Here is a 17480-nt window from a genome sequence, read left to right on the forward strand (position 1 = left end):
CTTGTGCAGTACAAGGACCCTGCTGAGTGTACAACCAAGACAGCTGGCAAACCATGAGTTCTCACACTTTTATAAATTTTGGTTCATTTCCATATTGGGGTTCATTGTCCAATTCCAGCTCCAGGTTATGGAGTCCCATTCTCCCAGTTTGCTTTCCCCAATTCCCTGTTGTTTACACTTTTAGGGCCTGAAGCTGCAGCGGTGTCCTTGTTTTGTCTAACTAAACTGTGAGAACTCACTGACACTCTATATGAAATTTAGATCTAAATACTAATGCAGTACAGAATGTGGAAAATATGAAAGCTAAAACTTAATACATCAGCCAAATTCCCTAAACACAGTTTAGTGCTTTCTTATAGCCCACTTGTTTTTCAGTCACACATTACACTAGGTATCCTTCTTTGGAAAAACAATTATATCAGTGTTATTTGTGGGTTTTTCCCCTTCTTCCACCTCTGACCCTCTCTCAATCCTGTGGTCCTTGCTTTCCAGAGTGCTTCTGCCCTTCTTTCCTTTCAGGGCACACCCACACAGGTTTCATTCCATGCCTTGGGCTCAGATGATCACAATGTGGTTGATAACAGCAGGAGCAGCATCCTCAGCAGGTGTCAGTTCCCTGCCCTGGGGATCAGTTCATCCCTTCCCTCCATGTAAAGATCCAGCCTGGCACAATTCCACCACACTCCTGCTAAAAGTACCACCTTTATCCAGGCTGCTTGCAGGGCTGGAGATCCGTACAGGAAGAGGAAAAATCACCTACTTTGTTATTGTTCAAAACTGTTTCACGTCCCTCCCCTGCTGCAAAAACTCAGCTCAGTGCAGGAAGAAGGAATTTCCTGAAACCGATGCTGGTGCTGAGGCCCTGAAGGATGGATGGAACTCCAGGTATCAAATATCAGACCTGCACACAGAGCAGCTGCTTTTACCCAGGGAGTGAGTTTGGCAATTGCGGGAATATTTCTGTTAATATAACCCTTAGGACATACCACAGGGGGTTTATGCTTTCCACTTACTATCCAACTTCAACTGGGGCATTTAAATTCCAGACCTAATGATGAACCTATGTGGGTCTCCAGATCTGGCCCTTGAGCTTTGAGTCCTTTCCATTCTGTGACTCTCCATCCCACTAGCGGCACTTGGCACTGGCCCTGCTGTCCCTGTGACTGCAGTGGAGCTGCCTCCACCCTCCTGGGACAGGGATTTTTCTTTTTCAGCCCAGAGACAGCACCCAGAGCGCCTGGAGGACGGGCCCTGTGGGTGCCCACGGGGCAGATGTGGGGCTTGGGGCTGTCCCCCAGCAGATCCCGGGGTGTCCATGCTTTAGTCCCCGCTTTGCCCGGGCGTTTCACTGCTACCTTTCCCCGGGCTCAGTGCGCGGAGCCGGGACAGGGGGAGCTCTCACCCAGGACCCCGTGGGTGCAAGGGCGTGAGCGGCCTTTGGTCCCTCAGGGCCCCTTCCCAGGGCAGCAGCCCCTGACTCTGGGCTCCCCAGGCTGAGTTCGGAGCCCTTGGCCAATAGCCAGGGGTGGGCAGTGCTGAGCCCCCCGCCCTTCAGCCGCTGGCTCCGAACAGAGCGATCCCCGGCCCGGGGCAGAGCGATCCCCGGCCTGAAGCGGAGCCTGAGAGGGAAGGTGCCGGCCTTCGTTGGCGGGAAGACTAAACCCCGCCCCCTCCCCGCCCTTTGTTACGAATCAGCCAATAGTTCGCGCAGGGTGGTGACAGACATTTCTATCACCCAATGGTCTACAGGTGAGCGCATGCCACGCCAATGAGCACAGCGCAGGGAGCCGAACGCCCCGCCCCTCACTTTATAAAAGGTGTGCCCGGTAAGAGCCGCCGCTGTTGCGGTGCTGCCCAGACACGTTGCGCGTCTGTCCCGGCGCTCCTGAGCCATGGTGAGTGGGGCGAGGGCCTGGCGGGCCAGGGGTAGCCCGGTGCAGCTCCATGAGCTGCAACGGTAAGGGGAGGGGGACGGGATGGGCGGCGGGACGGCCCCGCCGAGCCGTGGGGGCAGTGGGTCTCGCTGCCCCGAGCCGTGTCTTGTCCCGCGCCCTGTCGCTCCCGCCGTCTCGTCCTAAAATGGTGGCGGGCTCGCCGAGAACATGGCGGCCCCCGGGACCCTCAGGGGCTGCAGCTCCGTCCCGGGCACCGTCAGCCCCTGGGGCCGTCTGTCCATGCGGAGCCGCCGGGTTCCCGCGGCGTGTGGGGCCGGGGCAGCTCCGCGCGACCCGCGGGGCCGCAGGGAGGGAAGGAGGAGCCCGGCCCACCGGCCTGGGAGGTGCCGAGGTGCCGCTCCCCCGCTCCTGCCCCGCGGCTGTCCGGGGGCTGGGCTCATGGGCAGAGTTCCTGAAGGACTTTGTGAGACGGGCTGGCGAGAATGAGCTGATAGGTTGAGTCACCTTGAAGGGCAGTCTGAGCGGTGTGGCGGGGCTGGGGTATCCCACAGGTGCTGAGCTGGGCAGCGCTGCTGGAGGCTGGGATGGGCGTTCGGCTCTTCCCCGCGGGGGTGTTGCCTTCCTACATCTCTGAAAAGAGATTGTCAGAAGGTTACGTGGATTTACAAATGTAGCAAGACTGCTGCTGGAGGCATGTGAATGTGTGGCAAATACTTGTTGAGCTGAAAATTATTGGAAGTTAGAGTGTTGGTGGGATGTGTTGAGGTTCTTGCTGTTACCCTTCTCTCGGGGGTTGTTTATTGTCACGGTTTTCAAATGAAGTCAAATCAAGAATACGAATGCAGCCCCTGGTCTCTGCAAAGGATGCAGGTTCCGTGGAGTCCCATCCCAAGGAGACAGCGTTTCTCCATGTGGTGTGCTGCTAAGTTTGGTCTGAGCTGGCACAGCCATTCTCAGGAAGCTTGGCTTTCCATCAGCCTCACGCAGGTACAGCTGCACCTTGGGCACCGTGCTGGGGAGTGCAGGGACCCAGAGCCTGATCCAGCAGTGCTGTGGGGGAGCTGGGGGGCTGCAGCCCAGCAGTGAGGGCAGCAAGGGGCTGAGACTGCAGCTGCTGGAAGGGCAGTGACAGGACAGGGCAGTGCCCTTCACCTGGAGCACATCCTGTAGGGAAAGGAAGCAGAGACTGGGCTGGAGAAATTCTGCCTGAAACTGTGTGCCTGCAGATAATGTATATAAGTGTGGGGAAAGCATTGAGTGTTAGTTAAGTAAATAAGAGGATTCTGTAGTGGCTTGAATACAGCATTTACCAGCACTGTCTGTATACATTTAATCCTTGTTCTGAAGCTCATCAGTGATGTGTGAAGGCCCTGAGCTATAATGAGTGTGGCAGTTCTCTTGCCTGTCATTCCAGCGTGGAGCTGGTGCTCTTGGAATAAAATTGGAGCCTCGTTCTTCAGTATTATTGGTTCTGTGAAAAGGCCATGCAGCAAAAAATGGGCAGAGAATCTGTTAGTGTCTGACAGAGGTTTGTGCTTCATTGAATAGCCACATACTACTTAAAAGTCCTTAGTAGAGTTGTAGGAAAGCAGGTGAAAGACCTCTCAAAGCAGGACTCACAGTAGCACCAGGCCAGGCTTTATCACTGACCTTGTCTAGCCAAGTTTTGAAAGCCTCCAAGGATGGAAATCCCCTCCCACTTCTGCAGTGATCTGTTCCAGGGCCGCACCATTCCACTGGGGAGGCTTTTCCTGACACAAACCTGAGCCTTGCATCAACCTCTGAGAATCTGCCCTGGAGCCACCTGCAGAGCAGAGGGAGCCTTCTTCTGTGCTCCCCACGTGTCTCCTTTTGTTCCCTGGCTCATGGCTTGCCCTTCTGAGGACAAGAGCACTCGTGGGACATTCAGGCTGGTTTGTGTGGGAGCCTCCAGGATCTTTGCAGCAGGGCTCCCCCTCAGTTACTGCTGTTTGTGGAGGGAGTCATTGTCCCATGTGTTGAACTTTGTATTTTGTCCAAGTAAACATGCCACGTTTCATGTAGCACCTGCTCTGTGGCTGTGGTGCCAAGCTGTGCATTCAGAGCTGGAAGGGACACACAAAGGCCACTGAGTGCAGCTCCTGGCCCTGCTCAGGACACCCCCAGGAGTCCCCCTCTTTGTGTTGAGCTCTGTCAGCCCTGGGGTTGTGACCTGGGGAGCCTGTTCCATTGTCTGGTCACCCTCTGGGGGAAGGATGTTTTCCTCATATCCAGGCAAACCTGCCCTGGCACAGCTTCCCTGGGGTCCTGTCACTGGTCACCAAAGAGTCTCCTCTTGTGGGGAACTCTAGACCATGACCAAATCTCCCCTCTTCTCTGGCTACCCAAGCCAATGGCCTCAGCTGCTCCACATACCCTTCTCTTTACCCCCTGCATCTCTGGTGTGGTGTAGTCCTTACACACCTTAGTGACCTCTTCCAGCTGCTTGGGGGTTTCTCCAGCAAGGCTTAGGTCACTGGTAGAACCTCAGCCAGGTAAGGATCCAGGCTGATGTGGTGGTCTCTGTTCTGTCCCTACAGAGAAGTTTCAGGCTGTCCTGCTCTCCCAAAGGATGTTCCCTGAGTCATTGCCATGTCTGCTCTCTGTGGCACTGCTGTCAGCTTTCCTGTCACCTCTTGTACACTGTGCAGGTTGGCTGTGTGTTCTCTGCCATGTAGCACTGGCCCAGCTCAATGCCTCAGCCTGGAGGGTGATGCTGTAATGGCTTTGGAGGGGAGAAGGGTGGCAGCAGCTCCGAGTGATGCTGCTTGCAGAGAGGATGTGGGCTGGGCACCTGAATGTACAGCTTGGATGGATGGGAGCTTAAAACAGTTCAGTGCTGTGCTTGAGAACAGGTGATTCTTTTTTTTTTTTTTTTTTTTTTTGACAAATACAATTTTTAATTTAATGGGGTTCCCAATGAGTTTGAAAGGACTGTGCTGCTTTTCTGCATTGACTCTGGATGTGGAATAGGCAGTTCCAGGTCATAGAATCACAGACTGGTTTGTGTCAGAAGGGACCTTAAAGACCATCCAGTTTCATCTCTTCCACCAGACCAGGTTGCTTCAAGTGTCCAGCTTTGTCTTGGACACTTCCAGGGATGGGGCAGCCACAGCTTCTCTGGGCAGCCTGTGCCACCCTCACAGGGAAGAATTTCATCCTAATGTCTAGTCTAACCCTATCATCCTGCATTTTAAGGCCATTTCCATTTGTGCAAAGTCCCTCTCGAGCTCTTTTAGGCACCGGAAGAGGCTTTAAAGTCTTCCTGGAACCTTCTCTTCTCCAGATGAGCATCCCCAGCTCTCCCAGAGGGGCTCCAGGCCTTGGGGCGGCTCCGTGGCCTCCTCTGGGCTCTCTCCAGCAGCTCCAGCTCCTTCCTGTGCTGGGCCCCAGGGCTGGGGCAGCTCTGCAGGTGGGGCCTCACCTGAGCAGGGCACAGGGGCAGAATCCCCCCTGCCCTGCTGCCCCCTGGGGGATCAGCCCAGCACAGGGGGGTCTGGGGGGCCAGAGCACGGGGCTGGGGCTGAGCTTCTGATCCACCAACACCCCATGTCCTTCTGATCCACCAGCACCCCCATGTCCTTCTGATCCACCAACACCCCATGTCCTTCTGATCCACCAGCACCCCCATGTCCTTCTGATCCACCAGCACCCCCATGTCCTTCTGATCCACCAGCACCCCCATGTCCTTCTGATCCACCAGCACCCCATGTCCTTCTCCCCAGGGCTGCTCTCTGCCCATTCTCTGCCTGGCCTGTACTTGTGCCTGAAAGTACTCCTGCTTGTCCTGGAATTCCAGGGAACCAAATTGTCCCATCCAGTCATGGGGTCTGAACAGAGTTTTGGGTAATGGTCACATTAAACTGGAATCTATGTAGGCTTTTCTAGAATGTCCTTTACTGAGATTCAAAACTAGATGTTGAATATAAAATGCCACAGATGGACCAGAATTTGGAGAGGGTTTGTCTTTTATCATTTGAAGTCCTGTACTGCGATATTAAAGAAATTGGTTTGAAACTCTGGACATTAGAGGGAATTTGGGAATTCATAAATGGGTAGGAACAGATAATTTTGCTGCCATTAACTATTTTCTACATGGCTTTCATGAGGTAGTTTTATCTGCTGTTGAGTAGTTCAGTACCTTGTGTACAGCAGCGTGGTTTGAGGCCTGATGAGTCTGTATTTATGGATGGTTGTGAAGGGGTTTGTTAGGCAAAGCCTTTCCTACTGAGTGACAAAGTTTCCTCAAGGGGTCTGGAGAATATTTTTTTGGTTTTGTGTACATTAAACGAGGTGCTTCCGGGTCCTGGGAGGATTTTGTTGCTTCTGGGCTCTGGGTGTTGCTGTTCTGGACACTTAGGCCAACGAGAGGTGTGATCATCAGCTTTTCTAAATATTGGGTTTGGTATGAAGAGAGAAATTGGCTGAAGAACTTGAAAGAGTTGATCAGACTCTTCCTGTCTGATTGAAAAATAACAAAGAGGAATGAGTTTGTAAAAATGATAATGTCCAAAAGGGTTTTTCTGGGCGGAGCTGATGATGCCTCAAAGGGGCTTTTGTGTCCTGTTGTGTGTTGTGCCAAATGCCCCCAACCCCGAGACAATAAGGCCAATGTTTAAACGGCTTTGCGGGCTGGCAGTCCCCCCGGGCGTGCTGAACAAGGGCAGTTGTGTTTGTGCTGAGCCGTGCGTTCTGTCCCTGTCCCGCAGCGCGAGTGCATCTCCATCCACGTGGGGCAGGCGGGCGTGCAGATCGGCAATGCGTGCTGGGAGCTCTACTGCCTGGAGCACGGCATCCAGCCCGACGGGAACATGCCCAGCGACAAGAGCATCGGCGGCGGGGACGACTCCTTCAACACCTTCTTCAGCGAGACGGGGGCGGGGAAACACGTCCCGCGGGCTGTCTTTGTGGACCTCGAGCCTGCAGTCATAGGTAACACTGACACTGCAAGGTGTTATTCATGAGAAGCTTGGCTAGGCCAATGTTCAAGCAGCAAGCAATTTATTAATTGATATGGTAAAGTATGATCAATCCAGCACTGGGGGGAAGTTTTCCCTCCAGCTGCACACCAATAGTTGAGGGTTGCAGGTATTTATAGGGATACTCATCAGCTTTCTCAGCAGTTTCTATTCCAATTTTTACTCATCAGCAGTTTCTATTCCCAATTTTTACGTTACAATTCTATACCTATTGTGATTTAGTTTTTCTCAGGATGTATCCCAAAAGGAGCATCCCCAGATGGTGCTGGTCTGGTTTCTGAAAGAAGGAAGCAGAATCCCATCTGGTGAGGTCCAGCCCCCCAGATGAGGGTCCACCTTTTAATTGCAAAGACTATAAGTCTCATAACAGTGATGTCCAGCTTCCCTTGGTTGAAACCATAAATCCTTGGGCTGATGTTCATCTTCCTTTCTCAAGCTGCTTTTCTCTGTTTTATTAAGGTGTGAGATAAGCATATTTCCTTTATATATATTCCAAAGCTATAGTTTCAAGGATACAAGCAATATTCTAAAATCATACTTGAAAAGGTTATTATTGCAGAGCTCTTTAAGGCTTAACTACAAGCAGAAAGTTCCTGTCAAAGAGCAACATCCTTAATGCTTTAATTCTTAAGACTTATAAAGGTTAATTGCAAACAAAAGACTGGTTCAAAGACCTTCCTCCATGCTTTACTTTCCTCAGTTATTATTAGAATTCACCTTTATAACTGTCCCATTGTTGGTTTCCACCCATTTCACAATCACAAATACACACATTGCCTGTATGTACCTGAGACAAAGCACAGCCTTGTATTTCACAAGGCACTGGAGAGCATTGCCACATGTTATTGCCACATCAATACTTTACACTATTGGTTTTGGCTGAGGGATCCATTCCTCTAGTCCTGAAAAATGCTTTGGGCTTTAAATTTTTAGTGCATGAAGCTTGCCTACACCTTCAGTGATGGAAAATACTTGGCTTTATTTTCATTGAGACTGGCAAAAGTGCTCTGTGGAGCTTTCAGGAATTTCAGCATAACTTCTGCCAGGCTGTGGAGTTAAATGGGTCTCATGAACACATTTCATGGTTTTGCTGTGCAAGGAGCAGTTACAGCCCCTTGGAACAGTATGGCATGATGTGTGCTGCAGTCAGTAGAACCTCTTTAAGAGACACAATAGATGTCATTAGGAAGATTCCTTATTGCACACAGGAATGATTGCTGTAGTTTCCCAAAGCAATCTGTGGAAGCTGAACAGTGCTTGCAGAAATGAGTCCCCATAGCTGGCCTAAATTCAGAGATTTCTGAACATGCACTTCAGCTTCCTGGTGCCTTATCTTTGAGAAACAGTCTTCTCTTGAAAATGTGTTCTCTTCCAAGCTCTGGCAACACCATCTCATGGTGTTCAGGTGTGATCCCATGCATCACCTACTGACCAGTCCTCCATCCTGGGGCAGTAGATGCACTGTCAGCTCAATGTGAGCTCCTGGTTTCACAAGACCTTCATCCCTTGTGTTAGCAATCCTGGTTTTCCTCTCACCAGAGTGTGCCAGAAGTAATTGTTCTGGAGCTGGTTTTTGGCTATCTTGCCTCAAGTAGTGATTTGGTTCTGTTATAGCAGAGGTCTGTGTTGCCTGTGCTTATGCAGCTGCTGTGTTTTATCTTTCTGCAATGAAGAGTTGGGGAAATGTGTGACTGGCCACTCCTCTGTACCCAAGCCATGGCTGTTCTGTAACTTCTGTTCAGTAACACACCAGACTCCTTCTTGTGGCTAACACAGCAGATGAACCTCTCAGGGGAGCAGAAGCTGTGTGGCTGTTTAAGGATGGGAGTGCTGGGCTATAACTTTGAAATGAGCCCAGGCACCCTTGGCCATGCACTGATATTCCCAGGAGTGTTGCAGGTCTGGCTTTATGCTTTTTTGAGCTCTGTGGCTGTTGCCTCCTCTGCTCTGGCCAGGTGGTGGCTCTGAGCAACCAGGAACAGCTCAGATTTGAGATGAGACAGGTGGCAAAACAGGGCAGAGGAGCTGGTGAGTCTTGGAACAAATGCTAAAAAGTAGTGAGTGTTCCAGTGCTTGTTGGTGATGCAGGTGTAGTGTGGGGAGATGGATAACAGGCAAAGTTTGGGCTTTTTGTTAAAAGTTACATCCTGTGTCTTTCTGGGAAATGGCTGTTACTCCTCCCTGGCTAATGTGGAAATTACTGCCCCAGTTCCCTGGGCAGGGCTCATGAGTCCCCATTCATGCAGCAAGTCCCTGTGCACTGAATTTATGAAAAACCATCTTTGTGCATGCAGCTGCCATGTGTGCACAGGGGTTTCTGTCCTTCCACATCAGTGCTGGCCTTGCACAAAGCAGCAGGATGGTGGATATGCACCACCTCTGTGAATGTGGTGGGAAAATACCATCAAACTTTCCAGCACAAAATAGGCCAGTGACATCTGGGAATTCAATACAAGTGTCTTTAACAGTCTACCCCAGCTAGACTTGAAAACGTGGAGGATAAAATGTCTGGGGCAAGCTGGTTTAGCTGTCCCCTCACCCAAGTCCTTTGTTCCAGGCACACTTTTGTGGCTGATCCTCTGAACTCCACAAGTTTTGTTACTTCCCAAGGACCATCCTGGCTTGTGCTACCCCTGTCTGCATAGGATAAAGAACCATTTTATTTTGGTTCTATATTTTTCCCTTATTACCCGTATTTGTCTCTTGTAATGTGGAGAAGTATTATAGGAAGTCTTAGACACATGGGTATTTGGGTGGTAAACTTTTCCAAATTGTTTTTATTTTGATGCAGTCTTAGAAATACTTTAGACTGTTGGATTGCAGACTGGAGTGGGAGTTGCTCAGCCTAAAGTGGTTAAATGCTAACTTTTTTTTATGTCTTAAGTTTTACTTTTCTTTGTCTTGCTTGTTCTATTTCAGATTAATGAATACATGCAAGCAGGCAACTTCAGCTGTAGTTAATAAGGCTCTCTGCTGTCCACCTGATTTAAATTAAAGAATGCAATACTGCAATAGCACACAAGAGTGGTTTGAGTTAAACCAGAGACAAAGCTCTGCTGAGTGTCTTTGTACCTTTCTGGTAGGACAGAGCTTCAGCCTGCTGGGTGTTAGTGCATATTTCTGGGAGCTAGTGGCTCTTAATCAGTCTCCAAAAACTGCTGGGGGATGTGTGTGCTGCAGCTTACAGCTCAGTGTTCAGATAATTGCTCTAAGAGCATCTCCATCTCTTTTGAACCCTTCTCCACCTTTGGCACAAAGCACAGTGAAGAGAAAGGGACATGTAAGCAGAGTTGGCTCTGCTTGCCCACAGAAACTGGGGTCAAGCAGAATCCTGGAGGGATTGGGAAGTGAAGGGGAAAAATGGGATTTCGGCTACTGGCTGCAAAATGGGCCTTAAGTTGTCTTAAACTGGAAAAATGCTTCTTCTATAGTCCAGATTTTAATTTTGCTCTGACAGGTCAGAATTCTAAACTTTGGTGTAAAATAGAGCAGTTTCCTAAGCAATAACTTAATTTTTCTTAGTTATTCATCATTTATGCTGTGGGAAGGCACCTACTGATTGGTATTTGCTTTTTATCTCTAAAGGTTTAAATACATTATTCTGGACACCCCTAGAAGTTTGAAAAAGCTGCTCTATATAGAACATTTGCTTGAAATATTTCTATGTTATATAATAATATGTATCTTGTCTCTCCCCAGATGAAGTTAGGAATGGGACATACCGACAGCTCTTCCATCCTGAGCAGCTGATATCTGGCAAAGAAGATGCTGCAAACAACTATGCTCGAGGTCACTACACAGTGGGGAAGGAGATCATTGATCTGGTTCTAGAGCGCATCAGGAAGCTGGTAAGGCTCCACTGCAGGCTCTGAAACATCTGTTTTACAGGGTTTGGAAATGAGGTTATCAAATACATCAACTGTGCTTTCATTTCTTTGTGGTATGAGAATCTGTGGACTTAGTGTGCATCTGCTTTTGTTCTTAGCCAGCTGAGAATGGCTGGGTTTCTGCTGTCAGATATGGCTTTCAAGTGGCCTAAAATGCTGATGAGGCACCTAAAACTTCATCTATAGTTTCATGTTTAGAAAGTCAGAACCAAAAATTATGATTTGCATAGTTCCTGCTGGGGAAGGATTGGTGTCTGGCTGTGGCTCTTTCAAGGAATTTTAAATAAGAGTGCTTGTTTCTGTGGTTTGGACTATTGTTTGCATTTCCTGCTATTATGATTTCTGGATTAATTTTATGGTAATAACAGTAGAAAAGGAATCAATCTCAGTAAGTTGGGATGTTTCAGCTTCCCCAGTTCTTCAGTCGTGTGGCAAACTTATGAAGGGAGCAGTTTAGGAAGTTCAAGTTCCCTATTTAGGGCTGCTAAGCATGTCCATTGCCCAATCTGTGTCACAAAGGTGGTAATTCTCATTGCACAAATTCCAGGTGCTTTGATATGGAATTATAACTGAGTCTTGGTGTAAAGTTCACCTTTTGCAGATTACAACTGGAATTATTCTCAACGCTTGACTGCCACAGTCTCTAATTAAAGCAATGATAAATTTGCAGCAGGCTTTACTTTGACCTGAAAAACAGTCATGATTTCTTTGTACAAGCTGTTGGCAGTCCCTGTTAGTCCTGGGAGCTGAGCATCATGTGGCACCTCTTTGTGAGGACAGGGCTGTCTGGTTTTGTCTCCTGAGTGGGGTGAATGGGACTGGCACTATAATGGGCTGTGACAGCTCACTTCCCCCCGCGGAGATACACACTTGGCACTCGTGCAGCATTGCTACAGTAGCTCTGGGATGGGGGATTGCTCCATTTTTGTGCAGTTAGAGAATGCCAAGTAACTGTAAGGGATAGATAGTGTGTAGGTCTTTGAATATTCCTGTTTTCTTGCTCATTGTTAATGGCCTCAGCTGAGAATTGGGGATAGAAGGAATTTTAAGCTAGCGATTATGAAGTGGTCATCATCCAATACATAGAGGGTTTAAACCAGCCAAGAATATTGCTTATCCTGGGACACCTTCTTGACTCTTGATGGATAAATTCTGTATTTCTGAAGCTTGAACAGTTGGTATGTGCCAGAATTCAGTGCTGTCTTTCTTGACCTTGATTGGGGATTCTTATAGCACACAATGTCTTGAACACCTGTATTTTCTCTTTCAGTCAGATCAGTGCACTGGCTTGCAGGGCTTCCTGATTTTCCACAGCTTTGGGGGAGGAACTGGGTCTGGTTTCACCTCTCTGCTGATGGAGCGCCTCTCAGTTGACTATGGGAAAAAATCCAAGCTGGAATTCGCCATCTACCCTGCACCTCAGGTCTCGACAGCTGTTGTGGAGCCCTACAACTCCATCCTGACCACCCACACCACGCTGGAGCACTCTGACTGTGCCTTCATGGTTGACAATGAGGCCATTTATGACATTTGCCGTAGGAACCTGGACATTGAACGCCCAACCTACACCAACCTGAACCGCCTCATCGGTCAGATAGTGTCTTCCATTACTGCCTCCCTTAGGTTCGACGGTGCCTTAAACGTGGATCTTACCGAGTTCCAGACTAACCTGGTGCCTTACCCTCGCATCCACTTCCCGCTGGTGACCTACTCCCCGATCATTTCAGCAGAGAAGGCGTACCACGAGCAGCTCTCCGTGGCTGAGATCACCAACGCCTGCTTCGAGCCCTCCAACCAGATGGTGAAGTGTGACCCTCGGCACGGCAAGTACATGGCGTGCTGCATGCTGTACCGCGGGGACGTGGTGCCCAAGGACGTCAACGCTGCCATTGCTGCCATCAAGACCAAGCGCACCATCCAGTTTGTGGACTGGTGTCCCACTGGATTTAAGGCAAGTTTCGGTTCCACCATGATTTCTTAGGTTTCTCATTCACTGTCCTGGGTGGTGGGTGCTGTTTTGTGGCAATGGGGCAGGGTGGTGGAAATGCTGCCAGTAATAATTTTGTTCATAGTTATACCAATAATAATCAAAGGGTTTCTAAACTGGCTAGTTCCTCTAATAATTGGAGCCTCAGGCATAGCATTCCCATGAAGAAACAACATCAGCTTCTGACTACTCTTCTTCAAAGTGTCTCCTTCAGAAGCTGCTCAGAGTAAGGCCACAAGAGCAGCCATTCCAAGTCCATGCACACACACACCCCACAAATAGCTCAGCAGAGGGAAGACAGGAAGGGTCTTTGTATGGTGTATTCCAGTGAAGGTTTATTGCATCCACCATGCCGAGGAATCAGGGACAAAGACACAACCATGTGCTGTGCACAGGCTTTGTGTGGGGTCAGTGACCAGTGACCTGAAGGCAAAGGGCAGGGCAAAGGGCAGCAATGTGTAGGGGAAATGGGGGATGAACAGTTGGGGTGGGCAGGGTCAACTGGCCACTGGGGGAAACAATCTAATGTAGATTGGCAACAGTGCTGCACAGCACCATGGGGGATGTCTTCTCTCTCAGCCTAGGTGGGTGTCACAGTGGTCACAAGGGTTGCAGGATGAAGAGAGAGGTGAGAATGTTGACCTCATGTTTAGAAGGCTTGATTTATTATTTTATGATATATATCACATTATGACTATACTAAAAGAATAGAAGGAAAGTTCTCAGAAGGCTAGCTAAGCTAAGAATAGAAAATGAATGAATAACAAAGAGCTGTGTCTCAGCAGAGTGAGACCCAGCTCTGCCGTGAGTGGTCAGTAAATCCAAACATCCTCCTGAGACCAATCACAGATCCACCTGTTGCATTCCACAGCAGATAACCATTGTTTACATTTTGTTGCTGAGGCTACAGCTTCTCAGAAGGGAGAAAAATCTTAAATAAAGGATTTTTATAAAAAGATGTCTGTGACAGGTGGGGAAAACTCTGGTGTGTTTCCACAATGGAGTGTGTTTGCTCTGAGCTGTTCTGTAGGTACCTGGTTTGTATTCTGAGATGTGGAGATTTAGGTTCTCATGCCAGGGCTGTTTTGTGAGTCACACATTTTAATCAACTCCTGTTGTCTGACTTTGATTATTGTCACTGTCAAACACCACTGAGAAACTCATGTCTCTTCCACCTCTCCTGTAGGTTGGCATCAATTACCAGCCCCCCACAGTGGTTCCTGGGGGTGACCTGGCCAAAGTGCAGCGGGCAGTCTGCATGCTGAGCAATACCACGGCCATTGCCGAGGCCTGGGCTCGCCTGGACCACAAGTTTGACCTGATGTATGCCAAACGTGCCTTTGTTCACTGGTATGTTGGAGAAGGGATGGAGGAGGGGGAGTTCTCAGAGGCTCGGGAAGATTTGGCTGCACTTGAGAAGGATTATGAAGAAGTGGGCACAGACTCGATGGATGGAGAAGATGAAGGAGAAGAATATTAAATCCAAAAGTGAATTGCAAGTCTTTGCCATTTTACTGCCTCTTTAGTAGCAATGTAAATGATGTCAACTGATTGGAATAAACTTCTTTAATCAAGAACTTTGGTAGTGTCCAAACACTATGTACACTCATTAACTACATGCAGTCAGCAGTCCAGGAGATAGAATTCCTTTCTGAAGAAGGTAGCTGAATAAAATAACCATGCTATGGTTCAGTCAGCTCTTGTCCTTTAAGCATTGCTATGTGAAAAGCTATTAGTGCCCAGAACATGAGATTAGAATGAGCTGGAGCTTTTCCTGGAAGGTGTTAGGTATATATTTTCCAAGACTCTAGAGCTGGTGTCACAAGAGGCAAAAGGAGCTGTGTTACCCATAAAAGATGCAAGACCTTCAAAGCTGAAGGCTGTTTGGGTTAGCTGTCTCCTGTTCTTAGAGAGGGCCATGACTTAGAGATGCAGTAACCTGGATGGGGAGGAGATGTCCTGGAGGGGTGTGCCATAGCATGGTGGACCTGCCACTGTAGCCAGAGCCTGAGCAATGGTTGCCCTCGTGTTGCTGTGCCCTCCCACAGAAGGAACTGCAGTCCCTCCTGAAGCTGTCTGGAGAAAAATCTCTGGGTTAACTGGCCAAAGTTAAACATCTTAGTTTTCCCTAAAACTAAGTCTTTTGCAGAAGTAATTATTCCATGGCTTCAGATATGAACATCCTTCTGTGTAAGCTGATGGAACAGGAGAGGATTTGGCTAATCAGGTTTATCTTCAGATGTGAGCAGCCTCTGTCTGAAACCTTCTGCATCGACTGAGTGGGGGCCTGGGCACACAGTGAAGCACAAACCAAATAACTGCATTGTTGTAGAGCTGGATGACTGAGCAGTCTCCCCCGCAGCAATGCCAAAGGTGGAATAGTTAAATCTGATGATTGAATACTGAATGTGATTACAGGATACCAAAGCCTGACTCAAAGATGAGATTTGGGCTGGAGAATTTTCCCCATCCAATTTCAAACTTACTCATATTCCTTCTGATTTAATAGCAGAGCATGATTCAGGCAAGCCTTGAAATCTGTTGGTTGCAGATATGCACACCTGCTTGGCAGGAGTCTCAGCTGAATTATGCAAGATCCTGAACTCCTTTCTGCATGGAAGCTTCAGTGCTCAGGTAATGCTGCAGTATCTGACATCCCTCACAAAATGGGGCCCTTTTCCTGGTCCCAGTTGTCTGCACTTGTTCTAGGTGGGGGTGTCACCTGTAATTTAGAGTAACAGGCTGCTGCTCTTGATAGAAGGTCCCAGAACAATCCTGGTCTGTGAGAGCTGACCAGGAATTGCTTTGGCTCCTCTTTTTCTGGATCACTGTATTTTTTTTTTAGCCATTGTGTTGAGTCAATCTGATTTGCAGCTGGAAGTTACCAGTTTTACAAGGATGGGGAGAGCAGTCTTAGTGCTTTATCACCTCCGTGGTTGTGTCAGACAGCCAGCCCTGCTGCTGTGCAGGATGTGTGGCAATCACACCTCCTGCCATTCAGCACAGCTAGTGTGGCCAGTGTTTCAGTGAGTTTCTCATTTGTTTTTCCTTGTGGTTTTATGTTCCAGGGTAGACATAACTGTCATGAATTTGAAGTCCTGTTGATTAACATATTTTCCTGCTTACTGGTTGATTAAGCAAATGTGTTTGGTGGGGCCCAGGGACAGACACAATTCATTCCAGTCAGAAGGACTCCATGTTGGCAATCATTCAGGTTTTAATGGGATGGCAGTTCCCAGAGAGAAACGTGCACAGGGCTGTTTGGTGCCATGCAAGGGTCAGGTTTTCACCCCAAACATCCTGTATTGCCAGCAGATCATGGGGAGTGCTCTGTGCCACAAGTGCAGCACCATCATTTCCTTTGGAAGTTAATTGTGTTGGAATTGTGGGTTTCTGAACTGGCCTTTAGTGGGATCTTTTAGCAGTGATTTGGCTTTTCTGTGAGGAATTTGGTTTCATTGAAGCCTGGCCTACTCTCTCCTGCAAATAGTGTCTGGTTTTTACTGCATTGTGGATTACTTGTGTAGAGGCCACTTCCTCTGCAGTGGGAGTTGGCTCATGGTGTGTCTGTTTGAGGTGTGTTCATTGCTGAGGCTGTGCAGGGCACTCAGCCATGTAAAATCCTGGTGCACATGGAATGCTGAGCTCTGAAAACCTGGGAATGGCATTCTCTGTAGGCATTACATGAGAAGCATTATGCTTTTAATTTTTAAAAGTAACATGGAATGTTACTTAGAGAAGATGTAATCTGCAACATGATGGGTGGAAGGTTTCACAAGAGATGCTCTGGCACCTGGTAGCAATGGGACTGCTGCTGAAAACACATTATACATTTTCAGCCTACATCATACTTGAAGCTTCATCATATTAGTATTAAGAAACCCTGTTGCTTTAGCTAGTGGGCAGCTGCTCTCTGTGTAGGCATGTGCATGCTGAGCTAAGATAAGATAGGGTTTTTCTCAGATATGAAGCCAATTACAGCAGGAAAATCCTGCTAAAACTGCTCTTGCTTCAGTGAGCTGCAGAAACCCTTAAAAATGTTCTAATTACTGACTCTATGGTTGGATTAGCAAATGTGTGGCTCATCTGCTTCCTGAAATGTAGAGGAGAACTTGCACTGAATTAAAATTTGAGTGTAAGAGTGAACTTCTGAAACTTGCAGAGGTTGATGTTAGCTGTCACTTTAAGGAAATTGCTTGCTTGGCACTCTGAAAGCCTTTCTCCAATTCTGTACTTTAATTGTTGTTTTGTTTGATAAGAAATGCCCATACTTGTGCTTTGCACAGTCATGTGCCTGTTTGCACTGGCAGAAGTGCAGGCATTATCTAGTGGTAACTAAATATATCTTTACCTGTGTGGTGACACAGCTTTCTCCAGTATTGAGATTGGCAATTAATAGCTCTCACCTGACAGAAAAACTTGTGTGAGTCATGAGGTGGAGGAGGAGGAGGAAATGAGTTGGAGCCATGGCGGTCACTGTGAACTTTGTGGTAAATTCTGGTGTTATCTGTGAGATCTGTTCTAGGATAGTTCTGGTGCTGTTCCAGGAGAATGCAATGCAGCAGAATTTGATTTCCACCCACTCTCCTCTCTGAAAAAGCAATCTGAGTCCCCTTTAATGTGCTAATATCTATATTTTATATATAATTATGTACATTTCTGATTTCTGTAGTAAGTATGCCACAGTGTAATTGTATGATGAAAGAGGTAACAT

At 48.1% G+C, this 17480-nt stretch overlaps 1 protein-coding gene across 1 annotated transcript; it reads left to right on the top strand.

Annotated features, from left to right (window-relative positions):
- Positions 1 to 1846: 1846 nt before the first annotated feature.
- Positions 1847 to 14343, top strand: LOC132083402 (tubulin alpha-8 chain). The gene is made up of 5 exons (XM_059488069.1): positions 1847 to 1895; positions 6623 to 6845; positions 10592 to 10740; positions 12050 to 12730; positions 13953 to 14343. Exons 1-5 carry the CDS (start codon positions 1893 to 1895, stop codon positions 14244 to 14246), a joined length of 1350 nt encoding a protein of 449 aa, XP_059344052.1. The 5' UTR covers positions 1847 to 1892; the 3' UTR covers positions 14247 to 14343.
- Positions 14344 to 17480: the final 3137 nt, after the last annotated feature.

Source organism: Ammospiza nelsoni, chromosome 23 (genome assembly GCF_027579445.1).
Source record: "Ammospiza nelsoni isolate bAmmNel1 chromosome 23, bAmmNel1.pri, whole genome shotgun sequence".
NCBI lineage: Eukaryota > Metazoa > Chordata > Aves > Passeriformes > Passerellidae > Ammospiza > Ammospiza nelsoni.